The 27,997-nt window shown below is 37.8% G+C and overlaps 1 protein-coding gene across 4 annotated transcripts; it reads right to left on the bottom strand.

Moving 5' to 3' along the window:
- Positions 1 to 3: 3 nt before the first annotated feature.
- Positions 4 to 27,997, bottom strand: CAGE1 (cancer antigen 1). Of its 4 annotated transcripts, XM_081056833.1 has the most exons (11): positions 27,486 to 27,783; positions 24,324 to 25,373; positions 22,164 to 22,310; positions 20,105 to 20,215; positions 18,073 to 18,153; positions 17,742 to 17,849; positions 11,135 to 11,239; positions 10,435 to 10,505; positions 6,799 to 6,867; positions 4,216 to 4,255; positions 2,580 to 2,740 (listed from the first exon to the last, which is right to left on the bottom strand). In XM_081056833.1, exons 1-11 carry the CDS (start codon positions 27,645 to 27,647, stop codon positions 2,699 to 2,701), a joined length of 1,986 nt encoding a protein of 661 aa, XP_080912959.1. In that variant the 5' UTR covers positions 27,648 to 27,783; the 3' UTR covers positions 2,580 to 2,698. The 4 variants fall into 4 exon arrangements, with proteins under 4 accessions (XP_080912962.1, XP_080912960.1, XP_080912959.1 ...); XM_081056834.1 differs by lacking the exon at positions 18,073 to 18,153 and having other exon boundaries at positions 1,757 to 3,581; positions 27,486 to 27,975; XM_081056835.1 differs by lacking the exon at positions 11,135 to 11,239 and having other exon boundaries at positions 2,580 to 3,581; positions 27,486 to 27,997.

The following is a 27,997-nucleotide window of genomic DNA, read 5'->3' on the forward strand; positions in this document are numbered from 1 at the left end:
AGTGGGGCTAATGTATTTATTTAGCAATATCCAATTTATTTAGCAATATGAAATAGCAAAAGAAAAAGGCAATTAATAGAATGTGCTAATGACAGAAAGTAAAGGTGGTTAAGACTAGACTATATACATTGATAACAATGTCATATCAAAGGAGTACACATACATATCAATTTAAGAGATCCCAACACATTTACTATTGATCAAAAATCACTTGGCTAAATACACAAATAACATCAGTAAGGAGTATCCAAAAGCAGTAATAAGCTCTTGTTAATCATACCTTAGTAAAGGGAAGAGTATATAAAAAAAATCTATTTATTAATTGTGGTAATTCCTCATGTTTATGTACTGTAGTTTTTATACCTATTTGTGAGATAATAGAAAAAATATATACATACATGTATGTGTATGTATGTATATGTGCATATGTGTGTGTGTGTGTATACACCGCGCATGCCCTGGTTCCTGGCACAGAGCTCCTGAAACCCTTGTAAATTCCTAAGTGATAGGAGCACTAGGAGCATCTTTTGTTCTGATGATGTGACTCTGGGTGGCTTCAAGTGTTGTGAATCTGGTAGTAGTGTGAGAGCAAAGGAAGAACACAGGATGGGGGCTGGTCACCAGAAAGACCAAGCAATGATTATAAGCTTGACATTTTCAACCCCACACTACATTCTCCAGGCAGGGGAAAGGAGCTGGGAATGGAGTTAATGATCAATCATGCCTATGTGACAAAGCCTCCATCAAATCCCAAAAGTTTGGGATTCAGAGAGCTTCCAGGGTGGTGAGCACATCCAAGTACTGGGAGGGTGACAGATCATCTTCATCTCCTGCCATAGGAAGAACGTGGGTTTTAGACATCACCTGTGGTTCAGGGAATGTAACAGGGTATCTCAGGCCTCCACCCTCAGTGTGCCGTTGCTGTCCTGCTGTCTGTCCTCTCCTATCCATGTGGGGAATATCTCATAAGCTGCGATGATCTGGCTCAGGTGTCATCATTTCTGTAAAATCTTCCCGATGGTTTTCCACACAGCCCAGGGCCATTTCACCAATGCTTCTAGAGCACCATAGGCAGTCACACCGCTACCATTGTAGACGAGAGTTTCCCCGATAGATTATGTAGTCCTTGGTGATATTTGCCTGATTTTTCTTTGTGTCCTTGGCATCTAACACAGAGGCTGTCACATCATTTATTGAAAGTCACTAAATGTTCACTGAAAGGACTGGCCTACATTCTGCATCCTTGAGCCATGCACCAAAGGAGGCACACTCATGCTGAGACGACCTGTAAGTAAACGGTCATACGTTCTAGTAACAAACACAGCAAATGTAGCGCTGAGGCACACAGTCCTGTTGTAGACAACTTGTTAATCCTTCCATTCCAACTTTTTCATTACCTTGTGTGCAGATTCCAAATGCTTCATTAGCTATCTTTACCTTAATATTTGTCTTTCTCCTATCATAATTTTCCCTAGAGGAGCCCATGAAAGTGATAATAATAATAACAATGTCTCTTTTTAAAACTTGAATCACTTCCAAAGCTTTCAATGCTTAATTTTCTGAAACGAAACACTGTTATGCCTGCAAACTCACTGTGCATTTCTGATGGTTTGTCTTAAGTTTTATTGCAACTTTTTGAATTTGAGAAATTAACAAATTTTATATTTCAAAATTCATATAAGACCTGTCCTAAAGAATTCCTCAACAAAAATAACAACAATAATAATAGCTTTAATTTTTTTTTAAACTTTTATTTACTTAAATGTGTTTTTTTCAGGACCCATCAGCTCCAAGTCAAGTTGTCCTTCAATCTAGTTGTGGAGGGCGCAGCTCACAGTGGCCCATGTGGGGACTGAACTGGCAACCTTGTTGTTAAGAGAACAGCGCTCTGACCAACTGGGCTAACCAGCTGCCCCATATAATAGCTTTAATTTAATCAGCACTTCCTTCAGGGCCAGATATATATTCTTTATATATTTTCCTCTTGTACTTACCCGACTAAGTTAAGTGCAAAACTAATTACAGTGAAAGAAATAATTTCTTCCTTTTCACTCAAGGTATATTTTTGATTCAATAGTTACACCTCCATCCTGGCTCTAGAATTTATCAAAAGGATAGTATGGATGTTATGTTCCTTTATTTTTCTGATTCATCTCACGAAATCAGCTACCTCTGATTCCTTTGTTTAAATTCAGAACTAATTACTCAAAACTATGTTAAGGTGGAAAATTTTAAGACTTATGTCTCAAAAGACCAGTCCTCTCTTTTCATCTGGGGTTTAATTCCAAAGGATTTCAAAAGTAGGGTCCTTTTAAATTAGGTTGGTAGTAGGAAGAGCCTGCCTGCCTGGAGAGAAAAAGGATGTCCTGCGGGGGAAACAACAAGTTGAAATGAGATACATGACTATTTTGTGTCATTGAAGGCCTGAGAATATGGAAGTGATATTCTGTGAAAATGAGAGTTGAGATTTAGAAAATAAGCCACTATATTAATCTGTTTAGACTGAAGTAGAATATGTTTGATTGTTTATGGGATGGAATTAGAAGGAAAGTAATCACATCTTTTGGAATGTAAAATTTCACCATTTATACAATTTTAATGTATTATTTGTATGGATTGATCTGGGTACTATACTTAGTAGTGACTCTGCTCCTGGAGTCGCTGACAAAAATGATCAATGTTTAATCTTCAGTCTTGTTTAATTGAAATCATTTCTATTTCCTTCTAAAATAGCTGGCATCTAAAAATGAAAGGAAAAAATGTTTCTTAAGTTTTCAGGAAAGACAGGCAGTCAGTGACAGAACAGCTAATTCTTGATTACTTATGGAATTCTTATTCCATAAGCAGCTAATTCTTGATTACATACGGAAAAGGGACACAAGGAAAACCTACAGATAGATGAACGTCACAGATAATACCAATACTATATTTTAATCATTATTTTTGTTTGTTTCAATCTTCTTCCCATGAAGGAACATGACAAAGAATAAGGTTGGTTGAGTTTCATCTTCCCTGGTTTGGTTGCCAATTGGCAGAATGAAGAAAAAGGAATAGAATCAAGAATCTGAAAAATTCATGAAGTGACTCACCAGCACAGTATAGGTAAGAATTGGTAGTATTAAAGTGTCCTCATAACTCAACCATTCCAACAGGTGTGTCTCAAAGGGGCATATGGAGTGAAGACCTGCGATTGTACCCCTCGTCCATAGAGCTATGTCACAGTATTTATGAATATATATTTCCCTATGGACTTGTGTGGGACAGGGGCAGCAGCAGCTGAATCTTCTATTAGGAATTAGGGTGTAGCATTGGTCCTGGGTCCCAAGCCCATCTACCATTTACTCCTGTTTAGTACTCTTGTGGGATAGGTGCTTGGGGATACCAAAATGAATATGAGAATTCCTGCACTAAAAGAGTTCCAGTCAAGTCAAGGGACATGTAAGCAGAGAACTGGAATGAAATGTTGTAGGTGCTGTTGTATCAAAGGGTACAGTGTGGGCACATGGGATGAAGCAAGTCAGTTCCATCCGGGTCACAGGGCAGGAAAGGCTTCATAGAGGAGATGTAGCTTGAGCCGGGAACTGAAGTAAGAGGGAGAAAAAGAGTCACGAGAGAGCATTTAGGTAGGGGAGACTGCACGGGCAACAACAGGAAGGCATAAAAATAACAGCACGTTTAGAAAATTGCAAGGTTAGATATGGCTGGTATGCATGAGTATGATAGCAAGGAGGAAGCAGTGAATGGAAAGACTGGATAGGAAGGCAAGGGCTAGATCATAGAGACCTTATATACTGAGTTAAGGAAACTAGATTTGGCCCCGACTGAGAACCATCGAAGGGTTTTATGTAGGGAAGGGGCATAATCATATTTTGCTTCTGAAAGGTCTCTCTGTCTACTCTGGAGGTTGGGAGGAAGAAACACCAATTAGGAGACGACTGTAATAGGCCGGAAGAAAAATGATGAAGGCTTGATGTGAAGCAGTAGCTGTAGAAATGAAGTTAAGAGGAGCAATATAAGGAAAGGTTCAGAGGGAGGGGCTTCCAATTACAGAAGGAACTATGAACAGAGGCCAAGAGGCCCTCATCTGAGGACAGAGGGGGAAGCTGAGCTGAACATTCCTGAAATGTAACTTCAGGAACTCCTATTTAATCTTCTGTTATTATCAAATTACAGGGAAACATAATATTCTTTATAATGATCATCCGTATGACCTACCACAGTCATGGACTTTGGACGATTTTCTAATCTTCCCGGTCTGTAGGAAATAGAAATACAATAATGTTAAAAAAAAAAAAAAAAAAAAAAAGAGGTGGTGGTGGTGAGGAACACTAAAATAGTGAGCCTAGTGAAAAGTATGCTGCTATTTAACATAGTCCTTCCCTCATGTTCAAGGAGAAATTGTCATTGAGAATAGAATTATAAGACCCTAAAAGATTAAGATAAAACTTTTCAGTATGTAATATAGGGATCATTCTCACTGTAACTAAATAAATATATTGAGCCACAGTCTCATTACGTTTTAACATTCTCACAGATTTACTTAGGCTAAAATTCTGGCTATGACTTGAAAACCTAACAAGTTTCCTTGAACGTGATAAAGATGTAGCGGCAAAATAAGACATCTGAGACTATTAAAGTGCTTGCTTTTATCTCCCTATTTCCCACTCCTTCCTCTATTGCACACAACTGGCAAAAGCAGCACCATAATTTTGAAATGATGCAGGAGTCTAAAGCAATGCATGTCCCCACGCTGAGTTTTCTGAGGTCAGTTGGTCAGTGGGAGGTTTCATGGACAGTGGTGGCTGGAGGCTGAGTAAGTCTTAAGTTTTCTAAGAAACAGCCTTGAGAGTTCTTCTGTTCCCCCTTGCTTCAAGGCCAAGCTAAATCTAATGGGCCTCAAGTTCATTGTGAAAACAGGCCACGTTATTTACACAGTCAATAAACATCTAAACTAGTGAAACGTATGTCAATTCATATGCAAATTTTCTTATTTTAAAATAATTCTAGAAGAAAATATTTGTTTCTCTAAGCAACTCAAAAGATTCAATCAGTTTAAATTAGCAATTACTGTAATATATCATGCATCAGATCATACTCTTTCATATTAGGGGAAAAACTAGTTAACCTATTACTTTGCAGATACTAGTATATACATCTGCTAAGGGGTTTTGATTTTCAAATGGTATGCTGAACAAACAAACATGACCCGTGATATAATCAAAATACAAATTTCATGTCTGCCTCCCCTTCTACTTTAGACTTTTTCACTCAAGGATGCTTTTCTGTTGCCATTGGCTGAACACCAAGCAGGCCCAGTGATTTTTTTGCTCACTCTTAAGGTAACAGTCAGTCCTCACTGTGAGGCATAAACAGTGTCAATTCAGTAAGCAGTACGTCCAGGCTTAAACATCAATCAATCCTTTCTTTAATCTTCATTCAAAAGTCGAACTTCTCCTCCCCCTCTGTCAGCTAAGGCTTTCGTTGGTGGCCACTGCCTGCCCGTAGAGGTCAGTTTCTGCCCTCTCTTTGCTCATAACCTCCTCAGGGAGGGAGGGGAAGTAAGGTGGTGGAACATTCTGGCTTGGCTGGGTGGCTCCCGAATCTCTGGGTGTGGCAAACGGCCACAGCTGATTCTCTCTCTGGAGCTTTCCTTTGCTGAAGAAGACATCTCATTTTCTTTGCTTCCCTTTGCTAAATAAGAACCTCTGTCCTCCAGTTCCCTGGACCTGGGCTGATGCAGCTCTCCTCCGGTGGTCACTTGATATTTCTTCATCAGCCCCCAAGAATTTGGTGTTCCCTTCCAGCTTCTTGCTGCTGGTAGCCCTCCAGGCAGCTTTGGGCAGAGCCCAAAATAACACAGCTCTCACCTGCATGGTTCTGAAGAAACTATGGAATACATGCTTTGTCCTGGTGACAATCTCAGGGAGAACAGGCCACCTCAGTAGGGCCCCTCTTTGCCCCCCTCTGCTGCACTGCCCAGCTTGTTTTCCATTTCTCAGGCATGAGTGAGTTGCTGATCCTCTGTGCTTCCCAACTCTTAGGAAAAGCATTTCTAAGCTCTTTAGGCATCCCCTGGAAATCCCCTCACAAGTCTTTAGGTAAAAGAGGTAGAATTACTTGAGGATAATGGGAACTCACAACATGACAGAGTCAAAGAAATCTCTTGTCCAATCTTCCCCCATCTCCACGCTTTTTATATATTGGATCTGGCCAAGGGATATGAGTCATGAAGCAAGTTCTTTGAAATGTCTCTCAGAGCATCTGCACATGAGGAAAACGCACTCTGCTTTTGGGAACAAGTGAATGTTTTATTGGCACCAAAGACAGGAGGCCAGGAACAGTCCCATTTTAACATCTACTACGATCTTAATCAACCCCATTAGGTTTGTGAATATACCTTGTAGCATCAAATACTGAGTCTTCTAAAATGATGTATTATAAGATTCAACATTAGTGTAAGGAAATCCTGTCATAAAATCTGGTCTGCTATATATTTAGACCAGAGTAAGCTGTTTTATTGTAGACAAAATCTTAGCTCAGAATCTTTATAGCATCTTCCTTAGAAGTGATCAGAAGTGCCATGAGGCCACAGAACCTGACTTTCCAATTCAGGTCCTACAAAAAACGTTTAGCAAGCAAGTTTTTATGCCAGGCAAAAAACCAAGCATTTCCATATAATTTACCTTCTTTATTTTAAATTGAGATAAGGAAAACAGTTTTTTAATGTATTACTTATTATTATACATATATTCTAAAGTTAAAGACATTATTATTTAGAAAAAGAAAAAAAAAACTTACCTTGGTTTTCTGGCTTTTTTTCTGGGCCTCCTAATTAAACCTTCCAAATATGTGTTTCTTTCTTCTAAACTGAAAGAAGAAACAATTAAACTGATTGTTTTTAATTAATTTTTCTAAACTAATATTTTGTTAGATTCATTGGAGGATTTGAGTAGATCAATTCAAAAGATGGTCTAGCTTTTTCCACTTCATCCATCCATGTCATTATATGGGTATTTGGGATTCTTCTTAGCAACTCAAATTGTTTAATGAGTTTTTCTTTTTAGAGGTTCCAGTGGTGATGAAAGAAAGTACACAGTGGTAAACCTATAGAGTGACATTTAGGTGTTCTCTTCGTTTACACTGTGGACAGAGAATTGATCACTCTGTACGAGTAAGTCCAACATGATTGTGGGGGTAACCTGTTAAAAACAAAACCCCTGAGCTGTGAACTGCTTTACCATGGGAAAACGTGTAACAGTGTTACAAGAAGGATCACCTGCTAGGTGGATCCGGTGGCCTGCTAGAGATTTATTTGTGTTCTGTTTTTATGGCTTTTAGCAAAAGAGATCCTTGTGATTCCCTTACTACCCCTAGAAGGGCAAATTCAATTAAAATAGTTTCCTCCCAAACTCACTTTCCCATCCAGAGACGGAAATTAGTTTCTTGGGGTCGCTGTAACAAATTACCCAAACTTGGTGGCTTTAAACAACACACATTGATTTTCCCACAGTTCTAGAGCTCAGAAGTCTGAAATCAGTTTCACTGGGCTGAGATCGCAGTTGTCGGTAAGGACGCGCTCCCTCCTGAGACTCCAGAGGACAATGCTTTGCCTTGCGTTTCCCATCCCCTGCAAGCTGTCCTCATTCCTTGGCTCATGGACCCTCATCGCATGGCCTTTTGTGCCCCTGCTTCCACGGTCACACTGCCTTTCTCTGTCATCAAATTTCTCTCTGCCTCCCTCTTGTATGGATCGTGATTGCATTGAGGGTTCAGGTGAACAATTGAGGATAACGGTGAGATGGAGATCTCAAGAACCCTAATCACATCTGCAAAGTCTCTTTTGTCATGTAAGGAAACATTCACGGGTTCCAGATGTTAGATCTGGATATCTTTGGGGGTCATTAGCCCGCTACGTAGGGTAAACAGACCCCTAGGGGATGGGAAATTCTATTGCAAGGTTTATAAGCTCAAATACTTATGGGAGAGTCAGGCAAGTACGTGACACGATGAAAGCCAGATAAATGTTCATTCCGACAAACCAGAGATCATATACCCCTTTTCCTAAAGAAAGAAGTTGCTATTCAGCTCTTGCCAACTGTTGCCATGTGGGAATGTTACAGCAATGATGCCAGATCTTATTTTTAAAGAAGAGAGGGAAATCTAAATTTTCACAGGAAATTGTCCTTTGGCAGTAATTCAAAAATATTTTAAACATCCTATGGACCAAAAGAACACATCTGCCTCAAGATATAACTTGTAGGCTGTCATTTTGAAACCTCTGCTTTATTGTCCAGAGCTATCAGGCTTTTGTTTTCAAAGGGTAAAGAGGAGAAGTTGTCCAACTGAGGAATACATGACAATATTTATTAAATACATCCTCTGTATACCAAAAGCCAGCATCGATCATATTTTATCAGAGAAATGGCATGGAATAAATCTTTTGTATTTTGTGGTTCATTCTTCTCCTCCCCCTGGGAGGAGACTTGTAAATATGTTCTTTCAGACTGTGGCTAGTCTTTCCATGCTCTTAAGAGCAGTTTTTAGTTTGGATGAAATCCAATTGTCAAAATTTTACTTTATGTATCATGTTTTAGTGTCTTATCTAAATCACTGCCTAACCCCGAGGTCACAGCAAATGTCTCATATTTTCTTCTAGAAGTTTTATACTTTTAGCACTTACATTTAGGTCTATTATCCATTTTGAGTTACTTTTGTATGTGACACAAGGTATAAATCAAAGTGTTTTTTTTGTTTTATGCTTTTTTTCGGCTGTTTTGCAAATGATTTCCAATTATTTCAGCACCATTTGTTGAAAAGAGTATCCTTTCTCCACTTCATTGCCTTTGCACGTTAGTTAAAAATCAGTCAAGTTGTTCAGTGCAGCCAGTTGAGTGTGAGCTACGGTTCAGAGAAGGTGTGTTTTAAAGTGTGCTATAAATCATTCTCCATCATGACAAGGCTCCATTTCACACATCGCTTCTGACACATGGAAATTTCTGTTAAATAAAAACATTACGATGTGTCCTCATCCACCTTATTCACCAGATCTGGTACTGTGCAACTTGTGGCTCTTCCCTAAAGTCAAAACGATTCAGGACATCAAAGCAGCCACGACAGCACAACTAAGGACACTCACGAAAGAGGACTTCCGGAACTGCTTCAGAAAGTGGCTAGAAGGATGGGATAAGCATGTCCAAAGCAAGGAAAAGTGTTTTGAGGGGGATTAATGGCAATGTGTCTTTTACTGTAATACATTTTTAAATTTAAACATTCACTGTATTGTTTGATCACACCTCGTACCTATGTCCAGGTCCCACCAGGTATTTTGGCTTATTTGGTCTAAGACTAAGGTGTGGGCATTGGATATTTTTTTAAAGCACTCAAAGAAATTCTAGTAAGCAGTCCCTGGTGGCAATCTTTTTAATGAATTTTATAGAACTAAGATGCCAGGTCTCTTCCTGAACACAAACCAGATCAATCACTGGCTAAAATATGAGTTTAAAAAGTTTTGATTTTTAAAAATATTGGGGCAAAGCAATAAGGCCAAAGTGATGGTCTGATATTGTTTTTAAAATATGAGGTTATTCTTTATTTTTATATTCATGAGCCATGATGATTGGGCCAAGTTTTCTTGGTTCTAAGCTAGGGAGGAGTCTAATTTTACTTCTCTTGAATAAACAATATCCCCTTTACCCTCTCTAAATTTAAAACTTGCCTGCATTACTCTGAAATATGGGAAAATTGTTTTCACCATTCCTTCTGCTTAGAAACAATAGTGAAAAACAAAAGCAAACTCGCAAGGTACAAATACCTACACTGTCTTTCAATTATCTTGTGGTAAGTAGCCCTATAGAAAGTTCATATTTGGGCGGGGGGTGCTTAAGCTCTAGAGATAGCCAGCACAGTATAAATGAAATTGGAGGAAGGATGGAGGAAAAAGCATATGAGAAATGAGGATAATTATTAAATAAGTGGAAAAACTTTGCAGATTTTAGAAACACTAATTTTGGAATGTTTCAAGCTGAATCACATTCTAATTAGAGAGCCTATTTGGTACTGATATATGTATGTATATTTCATTTGGTGTGCATTCAAAAACATTTTATGAATAAATTCTAAGCATTGCAAATTTATTTTACTTGAATACCATGATAATATCCTCTGAAGTTTTTTGGATGTTTCTCACTAATTCCTTCACCACCACCTCCGCCCCCTGAAATCAAAAAACACTCTGAGAAAGGGAAGATTAAAATCTTATTGTTCAAGTAGTCCAGACATTATGCAGACTGAATATATTACTGAAGAAGGGTCTTAATTTATAAAACAGCCCATTTTTCTTCTTTCTAGGAGCCTAAGAAAAATACATTTAGCAAGCTAGAAAAGAAAATAACAGTAAATGTTTACAAAATTAAAAATTAAGCTTTTTCAACTCACTGTGCAATCTGGGAGTGAGACATCTCGAGCCTTTGGTCAGCACATTTTATGATTTCTTCATATGATGTAACCTTGAAAAAAATAAGCTAAACAAATTATTCTTGGACAAATTCTAGAATTTGTATTTAATTCTATTATTTTTGCTTTAAAAAAAATCTCTACAAGTTAAAGTCCCATCAATGCAAGTTTTACAACAGGCAAAACATCTTCCTTATATTTTGTAATCAGAACTATGAATAGAGATGGAATTATATAACGTGTCTCTTCATCATGCAGAAAGTGAAGTGTCGAAAAATGGACAATTATAGCGTGTCAACTATGATCCAATTGTCTTCCAGACAAGTCGTGTATATATCAAATAAGGGATGTAGTCCATTTGGTTAAAGTGAACAGTTTTTAAATGGCGAACTAGAACACTACGTTGGCAAGATTTATAATTACCCTCAAGATGAAGTAGCAATTCTAAGACCTGAAGCTGCTGACAGCAAGAGGATAGATACACACAATGTTCTTTGTTAGCTTTCAGCTAAAAGGCTAATGGGGACCTTAATGGGGACATTTTACAATGTCATTATAAAGTAAAAGAAAAATAAATGTAAATGTGTTACATCATCGCTCAGATTCTTTTTAGCTCCAAAATTCTATTATTTTAATATTTGGCATAGTTAAAAGACAAATATTTCTGTAAGAAAATTTGTACCTTATTTATTAAGTTGCTTAAATGTTTTTGATACTTGTCATTTTCTTCAATGAGTCTGTTGCAGTGGTCTTCTTTTGACTCTAGAAGATTTCCCAATTTTGCAATCTATGTAGAAACATCAGTAAAAATACTAACCTGGAAATTTCCACGAAAGCATGGATGCTAAGAACAAATGAGAACGGTGAGCTATACCTTTTCCCAATATTCTCTCAAACTGAGCTGTACCAGAGGTTAATCAAGAGATCCTATGAACCAGATCCTAGTTAGATTGCACTTAGAATAGGTGAGTAGAAATTATAATGTTTCAGCTTTCTCTTCAATTTGATACTATGAAACAGCTTTGCAAATGATTAAACCCTGTTACTGAATACAAATATGTATTCACCCCAAATCTTCACTACCTTCTTTCCATATGTAACCAATGTAGAGACATATTTGATTCTACCTGAAGTAAAGCACTGATGTGCTTGATGGCCCATTTTCAGATTTGATAAATATTTGCACTTGTATAAATGACCACAAGTTTTTAAAAAGGTTCAGCTCAATGTATGTCATATTCTGACCTATGGTCTAATTTATATTTGCAGAAAAAACATGAAACATTAAAAACTGGGGGTTGCCGGCTAGCTCAGTTGGAGTATGGTGCTGCTAACGTCAGGGTTATTGGTTCAATCCCTGCATGGGCCACTGTGAGCTGCGCCTTCCTTAAAAAGTTTTAAAACTGTATTCTAAAAGTCATATCTAGGATTAATTATCAAGAAAGGGTATTCACAAGTTCCTTTAGCAGTTACCTTTATTTTCAAAGCAATTACTTGTAAGTATATTTAAAACATTAGAAGATTGATGGCCATTCTTCACATCGTTATTTAATGGGAATATTTGTCGTTTTTCTTTTATATGAGTACATGCCTGTAGTGAAATATCCTCGAGGAAGCAATGGCAAAATAAATTTGCTACAGAAATAGCAACTTTCTTGTCTTTTCTCTCTTGTGTAAATGAATGTGGACAATTTCAAATCAGTGGTCCTATTCCTCTGACTACATTTAAGGTAGGGAGTACAGATATTATTACCTCAATTTAACAGATGAAATCAAGGTGAACAGAATTTAAAAGATTTTGGAAAGGATATGCCTAGAAGTGGAAAAGACACATTTATTAACCATTAATAAGGCTTTTTCCATTCTATTCCTTTGCATCTCCTCACTACACCCTGGAGGGTAGAGTTCAACCATTCTTAGCTTCACATAACTGGTGACTTCTTACCAAAGTCACTTTTTATGGAATTCCTTCTCACTTCTGTTTTTCATTATAGATTTCATGGCACATTTTGAGTTTCATTAATGGCTTTCAAGATCAAATAGGGCCGGCCCGGTGGCTCAGGCGGTTGGAGCTCTGTTCTCCTAACACAGAAGGCAGCCGGTTTAATTCCCACATGGCCAGTCGGCTCTCAACCACAAGGTTGCCGGGTTTGAGTCCTTGACTCCCGCAAGGGATGGTGGGTTGTGCCCCCCACAATTAACAACGGCAACTGGACCTGGAGCTGAGCTGCGCCCTCCACAACTAAGACTGAAAGGACAACAACTTGACTTGGAAAAAGTCCTGGAAGTACACACTGTTCCCCAATAAAGTCCTGTTTCCCTTCCCCAATAAAATTAAATTACATTAAAAAATAAAAAGATCAAAGTATAACCTTTTAAGTCCTCAGATTGAATTTTCTTATTTGCTAACCTCATATTAAAGAAAGAATAAAAGACTTCTTAAAGAATATTTGAAAAAAATTTGCTTACAGAGATATTCCTTTATCTCTAATATAATTTTTTTTTCTTTTTGTTGTTCTGTTTGGGTGTTTTCTTTTTTTTTTTTTTGAGAGCCCACTGGCCCATGTGGGAATCGAACCGGCAGCCTTCGGAGTTAGGAGCATGGAGCTCTAACCACCTGAGCCACTGGGCCAGCCCCAGTTTGGGTGTTTTCTGCTCCCTTATCTTCTAAATCCCTGATTAGATCCTCTGCTTCATCTAATCTATTGTTGATCTCCTCTAATGTATTCTTCATTTCTGTTATTGTACTATTTCTCATGGGTTCTTTTTTTATATTTTCTATCTCCATTTTTATGTTTCCTATCTTTGTTGAAGTTCTCCCTGAGCTCATTGAACATCCTATTGCCAGTGTTTTGAACTCTGCATCTGGTAGATTTCTTGCTTCTATTTTGTTTACTTCTTTTTCTGGAGCTTTGTTCTTTTATTTGGGACATGTTTCTTTGTCTCCCCATTTTCGCTGCCTCCCTGGGTTTGTTTCTATGTATTATATAGGGATGCTGTATCTCCCAGTCTCAGTAAAGTGGCCTTATGTAGTAGGTGTGCTGTGGGGCCCAATGGCACAGAACCGGGCGATGCAGGTGTGTCCCTTGTGTGGACTGTGTGTGCCCTCCTGTTGTTGTTGAGCCTCGGTTGCTATTTGCACATCAATGGGGGGGGGATTGACCTTCGGGCTGGTTCACTATAAGGACTGACTGTGACTACAGTAGAGGAGCTGTTGTGCAGGGCTGACCAGGATTCACTTCAGCAGGGCTCTGGTGCTTGCCCACTCTGCCCCTTGGGTATATCATCCTTGGAGATGGCAGGTGGGGCTCTGGCTTGGTCTGAAGCTGACCACCAGGAGTGCCAGCCCCAGGGCCTCCTGTGAGGGAACCTGCTGCAGGCCAAGTTCAGCTGCAGCCTGTACCCTGCCTAGTGCCACCTGGTATAAGTCACAAAGCAATCTGCAGATGGCTGCCACTTGTACTGGGCTTGGAGTTGCCTTGAGAGGCCAAGCCATGAACCAAGGCTGGCTGCAGCCAATGCCGGGCTTAGGGCTGCTCAGCTAGAGGTACAGGACATACTGAGGCCAGACGCTGCTTGTCTGGGGTTTGTGAACCTTTGAGAGATTTTAGGAAAGTCTGCAACATGAGCCAAGACAGTACGTTTATATGGAAAAGCCACTGGAAGGGGCTTGAGTGCGCCAGAAAGTTGGGTGGGGTGTGGTCTCAGGGAATCACCAGGGTGGAGTGAAAGAATGGTGTTAGCCAGGCTGATGGAGACTCAGCTATGGTGGCTGCCTGCATCTGCACACTGGGTGCAGGAAGGGCTTAACAAAGAAACAATGGCTTCCACCCGCTCCTCCACTGGGAGGAAGCTTCCCCTCTAGCCCTCACTCTGAAGCCAGACAATTCACTTCCTCCCTTTATGTCCCTGGCACTGTTGAAGCTGCTGCCCCTGCACCAGAGCTCAGAGCAAGTGAATCTGTCAGCTAGTAAGTCAGTACGCAGTCCCTTTAAGAGGAGTGTCTGGGTCTACAGCTGCCCTTGTTTCACTCAGCCACAATCTCTGCTGGTTTTCACAGCTAGAAATTGTGGGGACTTCTCTCCCTGGCACTGGAACCCTGGGCTCGGGAGCCTGGTATGGGGCTGGGACCCCTCACGCCTCTGGGAGGGGGCTCCACAGCTGAGATATCCCCCCGATTTTGAATGGTCACACACGGGTGTGGGACCAGCCCATTCTGTGTCTCTGTGCTTCCTACCAGTCTTGATGTAGCTTCTTTATGTCCTTAGTGGTAGGACTTCAGTTAAGCTAGACTTCAGGCCATTTTCAACGATGGTTGTTTTGTAGTTTAGTTGTAATTTTGATGTGGTCGTGAGAGGAGGTAAGCACAGTGTTTACCTACTCTGCCATCTTGACTGGAAATCCAGTGTTTCAGTTTTTAATCTTCAACTGTTTCATATTAATGCCTAAAGAATGTCTTCTGTAATACTAGCTAAAGAATATCGTATTTTTATTAAAAGGTTCATATTTTAAAGATGGAATTTAGGAGGAACTTGAGGGATCATTATACTAAGCCCAACTTAAACCCTGAGCATCAGTGCTGTTAACTGGACTATTGTCTTTCCTCTGAACAAATCTCTGATTTTCATGTCCCTTATCCAGGGCTTCTAGGAGACATTCCAGGTGACATTTTGTACTTGACAGTTAAAACATCCAAAATGTTAGAACCAGCCAGAAAGTAAAGTTGGATCAAGGACCCTGTCTCAGCACGGAGGAGGTCAGAAGGTGAATGGAGCAGACAGTAGAATCAGAATTGTGAAGAAGAACCAAAGGTCAGGGGTCAGAAGGATACAGAAAACCACATGACAAAGCATCAGAGGAGGTCTGAGTCATCAAATTTAACTCTAGCAGACTGAGTCTTGTTGGCCTAGTGTTCCTTAGAGAATGAGAAGTGAGCCTTCTGGAGCACACTTCTGCATTTCAAAAACAAAAAAATGAAAACAAAACCCTTTTTATTTTGGAAAATTCCAAACTCATACAAAAATAGAGACAACCTCCCAGTATAGTGAACCTCCCATTATTTCAACAATTATCAACATTTTTCCATCTGTCTCCAACCACCCAACCACCCATACCCTCCACCCTGCCTCCCCAAACACACACTCTCACTCTGCCACCTTTTTGTTTTCCTGGAGTATTTTAAAGCTAGCCTAGTCATCATCTTAATTTACTCATAAATACTTTCCAATATGTGTCACTAACAGATAAGGGCTATTAAAAACACAATGATACCACTATCACATCTATTAAGATTAATAATTTCTTAATATTATCTAATACCCAGACTGTATTCAGTTTTCTGATATTATCTCAATATCTTTTTATAGTGGGTTTGTTCAAATCAGGATCTACACAGATTTCGCACACTGCATTTGGTTGATTTGTCTCTTAATTATCTAATCTCTTTTAGTCTATGACAGCTATTCCTCTTCTGTCCCTCCCTTTTCTTCATGCCCAGTGCTTATTGATTAGAATTTTTCACATTTTCACATGGATTTGTTCTCATGGTACCATTTAATGTTTCTTTATTCTCTGTCAACTGATAATTATTTCTAGAAGTTTGTTTTCAGACCCAGTTGTTTTGGTGAGCCTACTTCATAGACGATGCTGTGTGCGACCTCCTGCATCACTTCAGGGGCACAGGTCTGCCGTCTCACCACTGGTGGCACTGAGATTGATCAGTGGGCTCAGGTGTTTATCAGTCTGACCCATTCATTAGAAGTTCCCTATCAGTCTTGAACTTAAAGGTTCAGCAGCCATTATACTTGCCTAGATTCCTTACTTTATTCAGAGGTGCAAAATATAATTTTCTAAATGCATCTTATCTTCTGTTTTTAATAACTTACATACTTCAATGAAGAATTTTCTCTCATCAGTTATCTGGTTTCTCTGAGATACGGTTTGTACAAGAAAGACTGAAGCACATTTTAAAGAGTGTGTCTGACACACTTCCGTTTGTGTCCTTTTCCTCATCCCAGCTTCCCAGTGCTGGGAAGATTCAGGTCCACTCTCATCATCTTTTATGCCTGAAGCACAGAAGCTAATGAATGACAGAACTCATTGAGTGCACTCATGTAACTCTACGCTCAAATTTTACTAGTCTTCAGGGCCCAACTCCCATCCCCTTCACAAAGTCTTCCATGATTATCCCACTTGGATGTCATCTGTTTCTCTGAACTCCAGTCATTCACCAAACATTTCCTCTCTTAGACGCTAGTCACTGTATAAGAAACTTTTCCTTTCCTCCTTGTAAATAGTTATTTATGTATTTTGTCTTCTTTTCTAGATTCCCTAGAAGCAGAGACTATGTTTAATTTAGCTTTCTATATCCAGAGTGACTAGCAATTCTTAACATTTGATGAAAAATCAATAATTACTTATTTAATGAAAAAAAATAATAAATTGGAAAAGAAGAAACCTTTGAAGCCCTCACAGCAATGGACTTTCTCTTCTTTTAAACATAAATGGATATGTATACGTTTAGTGCAGAATGCTGATTTTTAATAATTTGGGAACATGATAGACTTCCTTAATTCACTGCTATTAAAAATGTTAATTAATCACCTTTTCATTAAAGTGGGATCCAACTGGATTGTAACTCTGTAACTATCTAGATACCAAGATCATAGTTCCATTTTCTTCTAACATATTTTTCCTGTTTTTATCTGCCTTAATTTTTTTGCAACTTTATTGAGATATAATTGACATATACCATTGTGTAAGTTTAAGGTATACAAAGTGTTGATTTGATACACTTATATCCTGCAAAATGATTACCACCACTGTAATAGTTAGCTTCCATGAAGTCACATAATGACCATTTCTTTTCTGTGCTGATGCCTTTATCTTCAGATGCCATCTAAAGTAAATGAATAGTGCTGTTTCCCAAATCACCCCTTAATCATGGCCGTTATAAACAGCTACTGCTATAAGAATGGTGGTAGCATACGCAACAATATAAATATGCTTCATTCACTATGAAACATTGCACACATTTGTTGATTCCTACATTTTGAAAAAAATTAATCTGATTAGTCTAAACAGAAATCAGATGGAATAATACATAAAATTTCAAAACCTGAAAATGCAAACTTCAATTCTATACTTTGTGGGTGAATAAAATTGCCACAATGTCAGCGTGTGACCGTTTTAATGTGCAAAACTTTCACAGGCTGATAATTTCTCAAACTTGTGAATAAAATGGTGTTATGTATAAAAATGAAAGCAAAGTAGCAAAAGGTCTTTCTTACCAAGAAATCAAGCTTTTCATTTAGACTGTGGTACTTATCCAGTTTGGCTCCCAATAAGAGTGGTACATCTCTGACATTTTTGGCTTCATCTGAATCCAAGTCTATAACCTGAGATTAAACATATTTGTGCTTACTTCTACTACTTTCACACTCCTTAGAACATTTGACAATAAATACGTTATTAGTTAAACAGTCAGAGATCGTCAGTGGCTAGAATAATAGAATTATAGAATTTAGAGCTAGAATGATTTAAACGAATTTACCAAAAGAATATAAATACTTGAAATTGTATTTTTGTAAGTTAAAGACAGTACATAGATGTTAAACTCACCTCAGTAACCTGATCTTGAAATGCTTTTTCATTAGCAATTATCTCTTTAAACATTGTGATTCTATCTTTATGTTTCAGTAGCTAAGAAAAAAGGCATTTTATAATTCAGAGAAGGAGAGGAAATAAAACTATATCTATAATATTTATAATAAAATCATTAAACCATGTACAGTCCAATACCTGCTCTCCAAAGATACACTGTTTTTACAGCTCTTGTCCAGAAAAGATTCACACAGCAGGTCTGAGGCTGCTCTCCTTAGAAAGGCCTGCCAGCCAGGCTGCTCCCTGACTGGCATCTGGGAACTTGGATTGCGGGAGGGTTTCCATTATTCCCTGATAGGAATGGCTCAGTGTGCCTAACCTATTTGTATAAAGACTGGGGCTTATGCTGGACACCTCTTTTTACCTGGAGGGTCTGGAAGTTTTGGTACGTGTTGCCTATGTGAACAACCCTCAGTAAAAACCCTGGGCACTGAGTCTCAAATGGGCTTCCCGAGTAGACAGCATTCCACATGTGTTGTCGCAGCTCACTGCTGTGGGAATGAAGCACATCTTGTGTGACTCCACTGCGAGAGGACTCTGGAAAGCCTAAGCCTGGTGTCCTCTGGACTTTGCCCCATGTGCTTTTTCCCTTTGCTGATTTTGCTCTGTGTCCTCTCTCTGTAATAATGCATCATAACTGAGTACACTATAAGCAGAGTCCTTTGAGTCCTGGAGAATCACTGAACCTGAGCGTGGGCTTGGGGTCTCCAGGGAGCTTACCCTAATCTAATATTCTATTGTTTTTTACAGTAAAGCTATTAAAATTCTTCTTTAAAGAATAAAAAAAAAAACTAGCCAACTTTTTCTAGATGCAACTTATAATCATTTCTTATTTGTTCATTGTTCCTTCATTATACTCCAAGAATCAGTGAGGAAAGCATGCTGACAGAATATTTTTTTATTATGAAAAATTTCAATTATTTAAAACAAAATGGAGAACAAACTTTAACAAATCTCATGTAACTATCACCTAGCTTCAACTATTAACAGCTAATGACCAATGTTGTACCATTTATTTATTATTATTATTTTTTATTAATTTCAGGTGTACAAAGCAACATAAGAGTTAGACATTTACATGCCAATCTTGCATCATTTATACTCCCAACCACTTCCTTCTCCCTCTACCCCATTCACCAAATCAAGTCAGAGATCATATTATTTCATCTGCCAATATTTCAGTAATTGCACAGAAATTTACCAAAAAAACATAAATATCTGAAATTGTACTTCTGTAACATCCTGCTCCAATCCTCGCCTGGGCTTATGTGTGAAGGCTGGTTTAAGAAGTGGAGGCCAGTAATTTCTGTGCATGTTTGTTTATTTCTTGATCCTTTTCTCTACAGTTTAGTTAGGAGACAAAGAGATTCCCCAGAAACCTGCAACACATTTTCTATCCACCTCAGTTCAGAGAAGTAATTTCCTGGTAGTACAGGACTGAATTTGTTATAATGATCCAAGATTTCAGATTTGAATGTTTCTATACCTTTAGCCAGATAAATTTGTCATTTCTCTATTCTCAGATTAAAAGCTGCACAAGTTAATATACTGTTATCATCTTCCCTATTTAACTCACTCTTATTTTTATCCCTCAATCTCTGTAGCACCAAGAAACGAATAATTGAAAAAATTTCAGGAGCCTCTTCCTTTACCCTTGTATCCAGTTTATCCATTATTCCAAGCGATAAAGTTAGAAATCACTACAGAAATATCAAAATACACTATTCTTCAGGAATCACTAATGACATGCAAAAGTGAAAAAATAATCAATTTTGGGGTCGTTGAACAAAACTTTCTTATACAGACTTCTATTATAAAATAAGTTAGATGTTGAATTAGTGAGGGCTACAGTGAAGCTAATCTGGTCCACAAAAACAATTCTTTTTTAAAAATCCAAATTTTAGGACTTTCCTTCTACTTTTACATTACCTTTGACTACTATTTTCACTAAAAATGAGACAATTTTTAGAATGCAGAATACATACAGTACCTCTTCTTCTAAATTTTTCCTTTTAAGATAGAAGCTCTTCAACTTTTGTACCACTGTGTCACTCACTTTCTCACTCTCTTTGAAATGTTCAGCATCAGGACTATTGGTCCCCTAAGGGTAACAGTTTGAGAAGCTGGATTAATATTTTTTCAGTAAAGCTAAAAGGAGGAAGGACAGAACACAAATGAAACAAAATAAGTGACCCTCTCAAAATAAGTGACCAAATCAAAGGAGGTGAAATAATATTGAACCCAACTCTTGAATTACTCATCATAAGACATCCAGTACAGGGTTAGTGTGAAATAATTCATATAGATTTAACTTGTATATAATTATTATCGGGACAGATTAGTATACTCGCTGGGAGGTTAAAACGCATCTCTAATAACCATACACTCACCATTCATACCCGCATTCCCTCTTAGCCTAGTCGGTTTATGAATGAAAATTTTAGACAAAATGTTGTACTGACACTAGAACAATCAGACATGCTCAACAATTCTGAAACTCTAGGTATTTTCAGGGTACCCAGATGAAGGTACTTGTACCAATATAACCCAAGGGTCACAAATGCACGCATTGGAGTCAGACTGCCTGGGTTTGTATCTGAGTTCTGCCATTTAACCACAAGTGAGACTTTGGTTAACACAACTATAGAATAAACACAACTATTCTAACCCTGGTTTGTTTTTCCATGTTAAAAAAAAAAGAACTGATAATACAAAGAATGGTATAAGAAATAATCCATGAAAAGCAAGAACAGTAAACTTAAATGGCTCCAAAGACAGGTTGGGAAATCAGCAAATAGTTGTTGAGTGTCTGTCAGGGGCTCAACCTGCGTTAGGTACAGAGCATACAACATACCAAGTCTCCCATCTTGAAGGCTTACATTTTAGTGCTGTGGGAGACACAGAATAAGCAAATATAACATTTGTGTGGCATGGGATGAGATCTACTAAGAAGATCTATATATACTCCATCAGTGAGAGGTCTGGTAGAGAAGCAGCAACCAGCAAAAAAGACTGAAAACAGCAGCCTCCAGCGAGATGGAAGAAAACCAAGCAAATATAGTGAGTAAGCAAATGTTTGAGGGGCAGGGTCGGGTGAAAAGGTTTGCAGCAAAGAAGAGTCTGTGTCACATTCAAATTCCAATGTTTAAAAACAAAACTTTAGGCAGATACAGTCACCACTTTGTGATCTCTGCATAAAACACTTAGCTCAGTTTCTAGCATTCAATAAAGGCTAGTGTTTAACAAATTTTTGCTAGAACAAAATAGAAATAAGGTTTGTGTTGCTTCAGGAACATCACAAACCAATGTCTTCAAACTTTGGCTCAGATGAATACACTTAAGATCAAAGAACTGTACCATAATAGAAAGAAAGTAGAAGAGAGAGCTAATTTGAGAAACTATCAAGTGTCCCGTCCTTTAATATATTCTCTCATTAAATGTAGTGCTTGTAACTCCCAGGGCAGCAGCAAGTTCATTTCCCCTATTTAAGACAAGGGAACTAAGGCTGAGAAAAGTGAAGGTACTTGGCCAAGTCACACAACCGGGAAGTGAGGAAGCCAGGATTTGAACTCACCCGACACTAAATTAATTTTTCATTCTAACATACACAGCTCCACAGCGCCCTCCCCCGCCCAAGGGTTGGATCTTAGTTTGGGTAAACAGCTCATTAATGCCAACAATCGCTAATCAGCAGGAGCAGACTGACTCGGAGTACAAGACTATTGCTCTCAGAGAACTTTCCTGAAACGTGGGTTTCAGGTAATGAAGGGTTTCGCCTGATGTCTTTATTTTTTTTCTCTTATTACGTTCCCTTGCCGTAGACTTCTGGAAATTACGTGTTGAAGAAAAATAAATAGGAAGAAGCAGCAGGGGGAAGGAAAGGATGACAGGTTTGACTGGTTGGTTTAAAGGTCCCTGTTTTGTCTTCCATTTTTTTCTTCTACAACTTAATTCTGTCCCTTTCCATTGCCTCTTTTGGTTTAGTCCAACCTCGATTTTTCTATCCCCCAATAAAACATATGAATTTTTTTTTTTTTTTTTTTTATTACCTGGCACGTGAGAAGTCCTACTGTCAGAGCCAGAAGATTGTGGATTTTGGAGGCCAGCTGAGAATTTTTCACATTTAGGGGATTCCGGCTCTCTCCTTCACAAGGCGAACAATTCAGGAACAAATGAGAATGTATCATCTTTGCATCCTATGTGGACACAATTCAGATTTGTCCCAATAAAGACAGAGAGTCTGGATTACTTTTTCAGTAAAATGCTGGGTAAAATACCATTCTTAAAAATGCTCAACAGTGGTTTGCAAATTTTTTGATTCCCAGGACCCCTTTATAACTCCTAAAAATTATTGTGGACCTCAACAACCTTTTGTTTATGTAGGTTATATCTATCAATATTTATTGCATTCGAAATTATGACTGAGCATTTAAAAATATTTGTTTACTAATTCATTTAAATAACAATAAATCTATGATGTGTCAATATAAATAACAACTTAATTTAAAAATTACCACATTTTCCAAACAAAAAAATTAGTGAAAAGAGTGGCACTATTAACATTTTTTGCAAATATTTTTTGCTGGCTCAATAGAAAGCAGCTGGATTCTCACATTTGTTTTACATATTGTATCAGCCATGAAAACAATTACACCATCATATGTCATATAGTTTCTAGAAACTCCACTGGATACTTGTGAAAGAATAAAGAGTGAAAAACACAATAACGTCTTCATATTACTATGAAAATACTATTGACCTCACAGATACGCCCAGACCACACTTTGAAAAAACGGACCTAGAGTTAATGAAAAGGAAAACTAAAAGCAGGGTAAGAATGATTTGGGGATATTAAAGAAATCGATTAGTCAAGATAGAACGAAGAACTTTACTGTTTGTTTTAACGAAAGCTCAAGAAAAATGTTATACACTGTGATAAACTTCTGTACAGCTACACTAATTCATTCAGAGTTTACCAACTCAAAATTTGTCATGATTTGGTTAGCAGCTCGATTTAAGGTCATCTTTGCTTAGGTTAGTGGTTCTCAAAGTGAGCTCCCTGGACCAGCAGCATCAGTGAGATGAAGAGCTTGTTAGAAATGTACATTATCGGGCCGCACCGCACACCTACGGAATCAGAAATTCTGAGGTGGGCCCCAACAATCAGCATTTTCACAGCTTGATGAATGCTAAGATTTGGGAACCACTGGCTTAGATAATCCTTCCTTTGTTCTGGAGAAAAAGATCACAGAGAAAAAATTTTAAACATAGAGAATAATATTTTCCTAAGAATCATTAAACATAATAGAATTATTTACTTGCAAACAATACTTACATGTACCGAATACAGATTCATGAAAGAGTCCACTAAGGACATCTTCAAGGCAACATTTCAGCTCAGATCAAATTAGTATAACAAATACAAAAGTAAATTTATACATTTTTCTAGCTCAGATTAGCCTTCTTTCCAAATCGAAGTAATAAGATTGTATCACAAGTATTTTAAGGTGGACCTACATACACAACTGAAATAGATGTATCCTGGCTTGTGAAAATTATCACTACCAGGTTGTCTGCCAAAAAAGCCATCTGAACTACAGAGAATACCAAATTACAGCCTTTCCAAAAATACTGATATGAGGCTCTTGCGCTGTTTTTCACCGATATTAACTAGACTTATTGTGGTGATCATTTTGTAATGTATACAAATATCGAATCATTATGTTGCACACCTGAAACTAATGTTTTATATCAATTTTATCTCAATAAAAATGTCTATAATTTTACAAATTATTATGTGATATAATATAGGTTTGTTTTACCTTGTAAACCAAATATGCAATTTTATTATTCATTTTTATTGTTGAATAGGCAGATGTGGTATGAACAGATTGAGATCCCCACTTAGAAATATCCTTCTCAAAGGATGCTTCAGATGATTGGTCAGAGGTCCCTACAAAATTCCCATGTAAATTTTCACCTCTACTAAAATAATCAAAAGGGGCCAGAAATGGCTGTTCTTCAATGTAAGTACCCAAGAACCAAAGAACCTTCTCCAAAACTATGGTGCATTTTCCATTTTTTCTCTCTTTTTTGGTTAATTATTCTTTCTGCAAACAAATTTGTGTAAGTGTTATGCCTAAATATCCACCACCGGCCTGTTAGAAACTCCTGAAATTCTGCATTAGAGACTGAACTTGTGACAATACCTTCGTGATAGCTGACTCCATTACTTCCTCTAAGTGCTCCTTTAACGGACCTATTTCAAATTTAGGGACACAACTTTGCTCCTCACTCCTGGCAACCTGCTGCTGAAGTTTTGCATTTTCATTCTTTACTTCGTTGATCTGCTGCTGAAGTTGTGTATTCTTAGCCCTTTCACTTTCAGATGTGAATTGCAAATTTTCTACTTGTGCTACCAATTGCTCAAGTCTAGATTTCAGTTTTTGTCTTTCTTCCAGATTTTCATTTTCACGTTTCTGAAATTCTTCCTGTAAAGACCGGAACTCTTGTTCTTGGCCTTCTTTTTCGCTTTTCAACAAGTTCAAAGCAGAAGTGTTGACCTTTTCCCATTCTCCTTGGAGCTGCTGCAGCCTTTCTACCTCTTCTTCTTTCTTGCTTAAGGCTTTGCCCATCTCTATGCACTGACTCATAGCTGTATTTTTTTGTTTCATTTCAGTTATGAACCCTTCCTGTAAACAAACATAATTGCTCTTGATCCTCTTAAGCTCTGCTTGTAAGGTCTCCTTTTCATTCCTAGACTTCTGAAGATGTTTTTGGGTGTTAGTTAAAATGTCATGCAAATTCTGCAAGGTCTTGTCAGCATCACTCTTCTCTAGCATTACTCTGTATTTGTCTTCAATTAATGCTTCCGCAGTCTCCTGTAGCTTATTTAGGATGTCAACGAACACTTGCTGTCTGGTAGGCTTCAGCTGTAGTTCCTCAACCCTCTTCTTTAAATAAGTGTTACTGCACTGCAGCTTCTGGATCAGAGCTTGCTGCTTTTTGTTAGCATGTTTTAATTTCCACAAGACTTCATTTAAAACCATATCCTTCTCCAGAGGTTGTAAGCTTTCCAAATTTTGCTCTGTGTCAGGTGTCTTGCAATCCTCCTGAGAGGCTCCATCACTCGAAGAAATGTCTTCAGAAAAACAAGCTGTGGCAATGCCTGAAGTCTCCATGCCATCCACTGTGACTTCCTTTTGGTGATTGACTGACATCTCCCCAGAATTCTGTATTCCTTTTGAAGAAACTGTAATCTGTAAATTATAGTAAATAAGTATGAAAGAGTAGAATTATCCAGAACCTTGAAGTCAGAGCTGGCCTTGAACTGTAGATACCTAGTTTGGGCTATAAAGTAACAACTATAATATCTATTTCCAATAATAATGCCCACTTAACAAAAATACGAGTACTTAAGTATTAATTGCGAAATGTGTAGCACATAACAGCATAGCAGAGCACAAACGACAGATATATGATAAAGATATGTATCACATTTACTTTTACAAAAGAGAAATTAAACTTTGATACTCTCACCATTTTCTATGATGCAAACTTTTCTGGACACATGGGAGATACTTCATTTGACTTCACACGAATTAAAACAAAGTTATCAATTACCCTGCAGTCCGTGAGGCCTCTTTTGAATACAGATTTTTTTCTATTCCTCATTGAACCATTACCTCCCTGTGCTATAACTCCTGTGAATGTTAGAATGCCAGATGAACATGTCTTGTAGTGGAGATTGATTTGCTGCCCACGATATAAGTTTTGGGGGATAGAAAAAAGACAGTACGTTGTAGAAAAAAAACACTGAAATGAATATGACATAAGAACCCAGTAAAAAATATCTGTGTAGGAGTGGGTTGCATAACTTTCTAGAATTTAGATATGAGACCTCTGTATTTTAAATTTTCCTCATACTTCTGGGGTAAAGACAACTATCCTTACTGAGGCTCATAAGGTACTGCTGTCTGATCTTGATACCTGCCCCGTGCTACCTCTCCATCCTCATCTACTACATCCCTCTTGCTCCCTCCAACCCAGCAACACTGGGCTTCGTTCAGGTGGATGCCACAGGGTTTCTGCACATGTTACTTCTACATGGAATCTCTCCCATCCTGTTACTGTATTAACTCCAACTATCTTTCAGAGCTCAGCTCAATTCCCACTACATCAGGAAGCCTTCTCCAAACTTCTTGACCAGGGCAGTAAGACTCCCATCTTACTTTTACTCCAGCACTTATCACAACTGCAAGTTTATATGTCATTTTATACAACATTATATAATTTTGTGACTTTTATTCAGAGCTCTTACCATAATTGAAAACTTACCTTTATTTGTGTGATTATTTGTTTAATGTCTGTCTCCTCTACTTGGATGTTATTTTCATGACAATAAAAACCACATCTTTTTGTTGTTTCTTTTTAACCATTACATAACCAACACATAATGCAGGGCCTAGCTTACAACAGATGCCTGAAAGTGTTTATTGACTGAATGACTGACTGACTAAATGTAATGGAAATGAAAAGGAACAATTTGGGGAAATATTAAACAGATTTTTAAAATGTCATTTTCCAGAAATCAACATAGGGAAAAGGGAAATAAAGTTCTCTTTTAAATGCTGTTTCCAAATAAATAAACAACAACAACAACAACAACAACAACAAAACTGGTCATATTTGCAAATGAAACATAAGAGTCAAAGATTTTCTCATCAAACTTATGATGAAAAGGTATTATTTATGCTATTTTTAAATTACATCTATTTGCCCACACCAATTCCTAAAATGTTTACTTTTTTGTTTAGACCACATAGAATTGATACTGCTGGCATGTTCAGTGCTATTAGGATGTTACATGTATGCCCGGAATCAATAAATCAAAAGACAAATTAATGTTTTCACTTTGCTAAAAAGTAATTTTGGCTTGTCAATAGAAGTCCCACATAATAGAAAAATCTTAAGCTTTCCTTGTCAAATAATTTAATACCTCTGTACGTCTTTCTCTTCGTACACTTTTTCTTAAGGTAAAGTCTGAGTTCCAATCAATTTGACTCCCCAAATGTAAAAGCACATTTTAGTCAAGGCACCATGCAGATGGTAGGGTGCATAAAAGGAGTAAGACAGAGCCTTGATCCTCAAAGAAACTATCATTGGGTAGAGCTAATTTCCAAGTATAGACTTGAATTTTTTAAAGAAAAATTTGTTTCTAAATGGTTCAAAATCTGGGAAGGTATTTTCCCCAGAGAAGCAATGTCCCTTGTACTGATTAGATGATTTATCACTATTTGGGAAAGTCCTAGATTATATACTTTTTAAAAAAACACATCCTTCAATATTCTACTGATCATTAAAAATCTTACCTCCTTTGTTCTATAATTAGCTCTCAGATCAAGCAGGTTAAAGTTTTTGTCTTTATAAAATGGTTTTTCAACATCACTGTGTACACATTCCTTACACAGGCGGTTTTGAGTTTCACTCAAGTTGAAGGCAGATTCCTCAGCAGTATTTTTAGCCAGTGACATTTCTGTGAATTGCAGTGTCTCTCCACTGCAGCAGATTAGAGACGGGCTTCTCGGAGGCTGCCTAACACATTCATGAACAAGTCAATCTTTATTTGTGGAAGTGCTATTTTCCACTGGATTTTCTTCCTTAAATGAATCTTCCTTTACATCGTTGTCTTTTGCGTGATTATATACATGGCTTTCCAATTCTGTCTTCTCTGTATAAGCCACCTGTCAGATTTTGAAATGTTATCATTTCATCATTAAATGCTTTTGTCCCATGAAATTTGAGAATGGGTTTAAATTGTCTGAAGGAAGAAATGCTGGTGTCAGCTGGCTGAGTTAGTACATCCTGGGAGTGATCTCCATTG

This window comes from Rhinolophus hipposideros, assembly GCF_964194185.1.
Source record: "Rhinolophus hipposideros genome assembly, chromosome: 8".
Taxonomy (NCBI): domain Eukaryota; kingdom Metazoa; phylum Chordata; class Mammalia; order Chiroptera; family Rhinolophidae; genus Rhinolophus; species Rhinolophus hipposideros.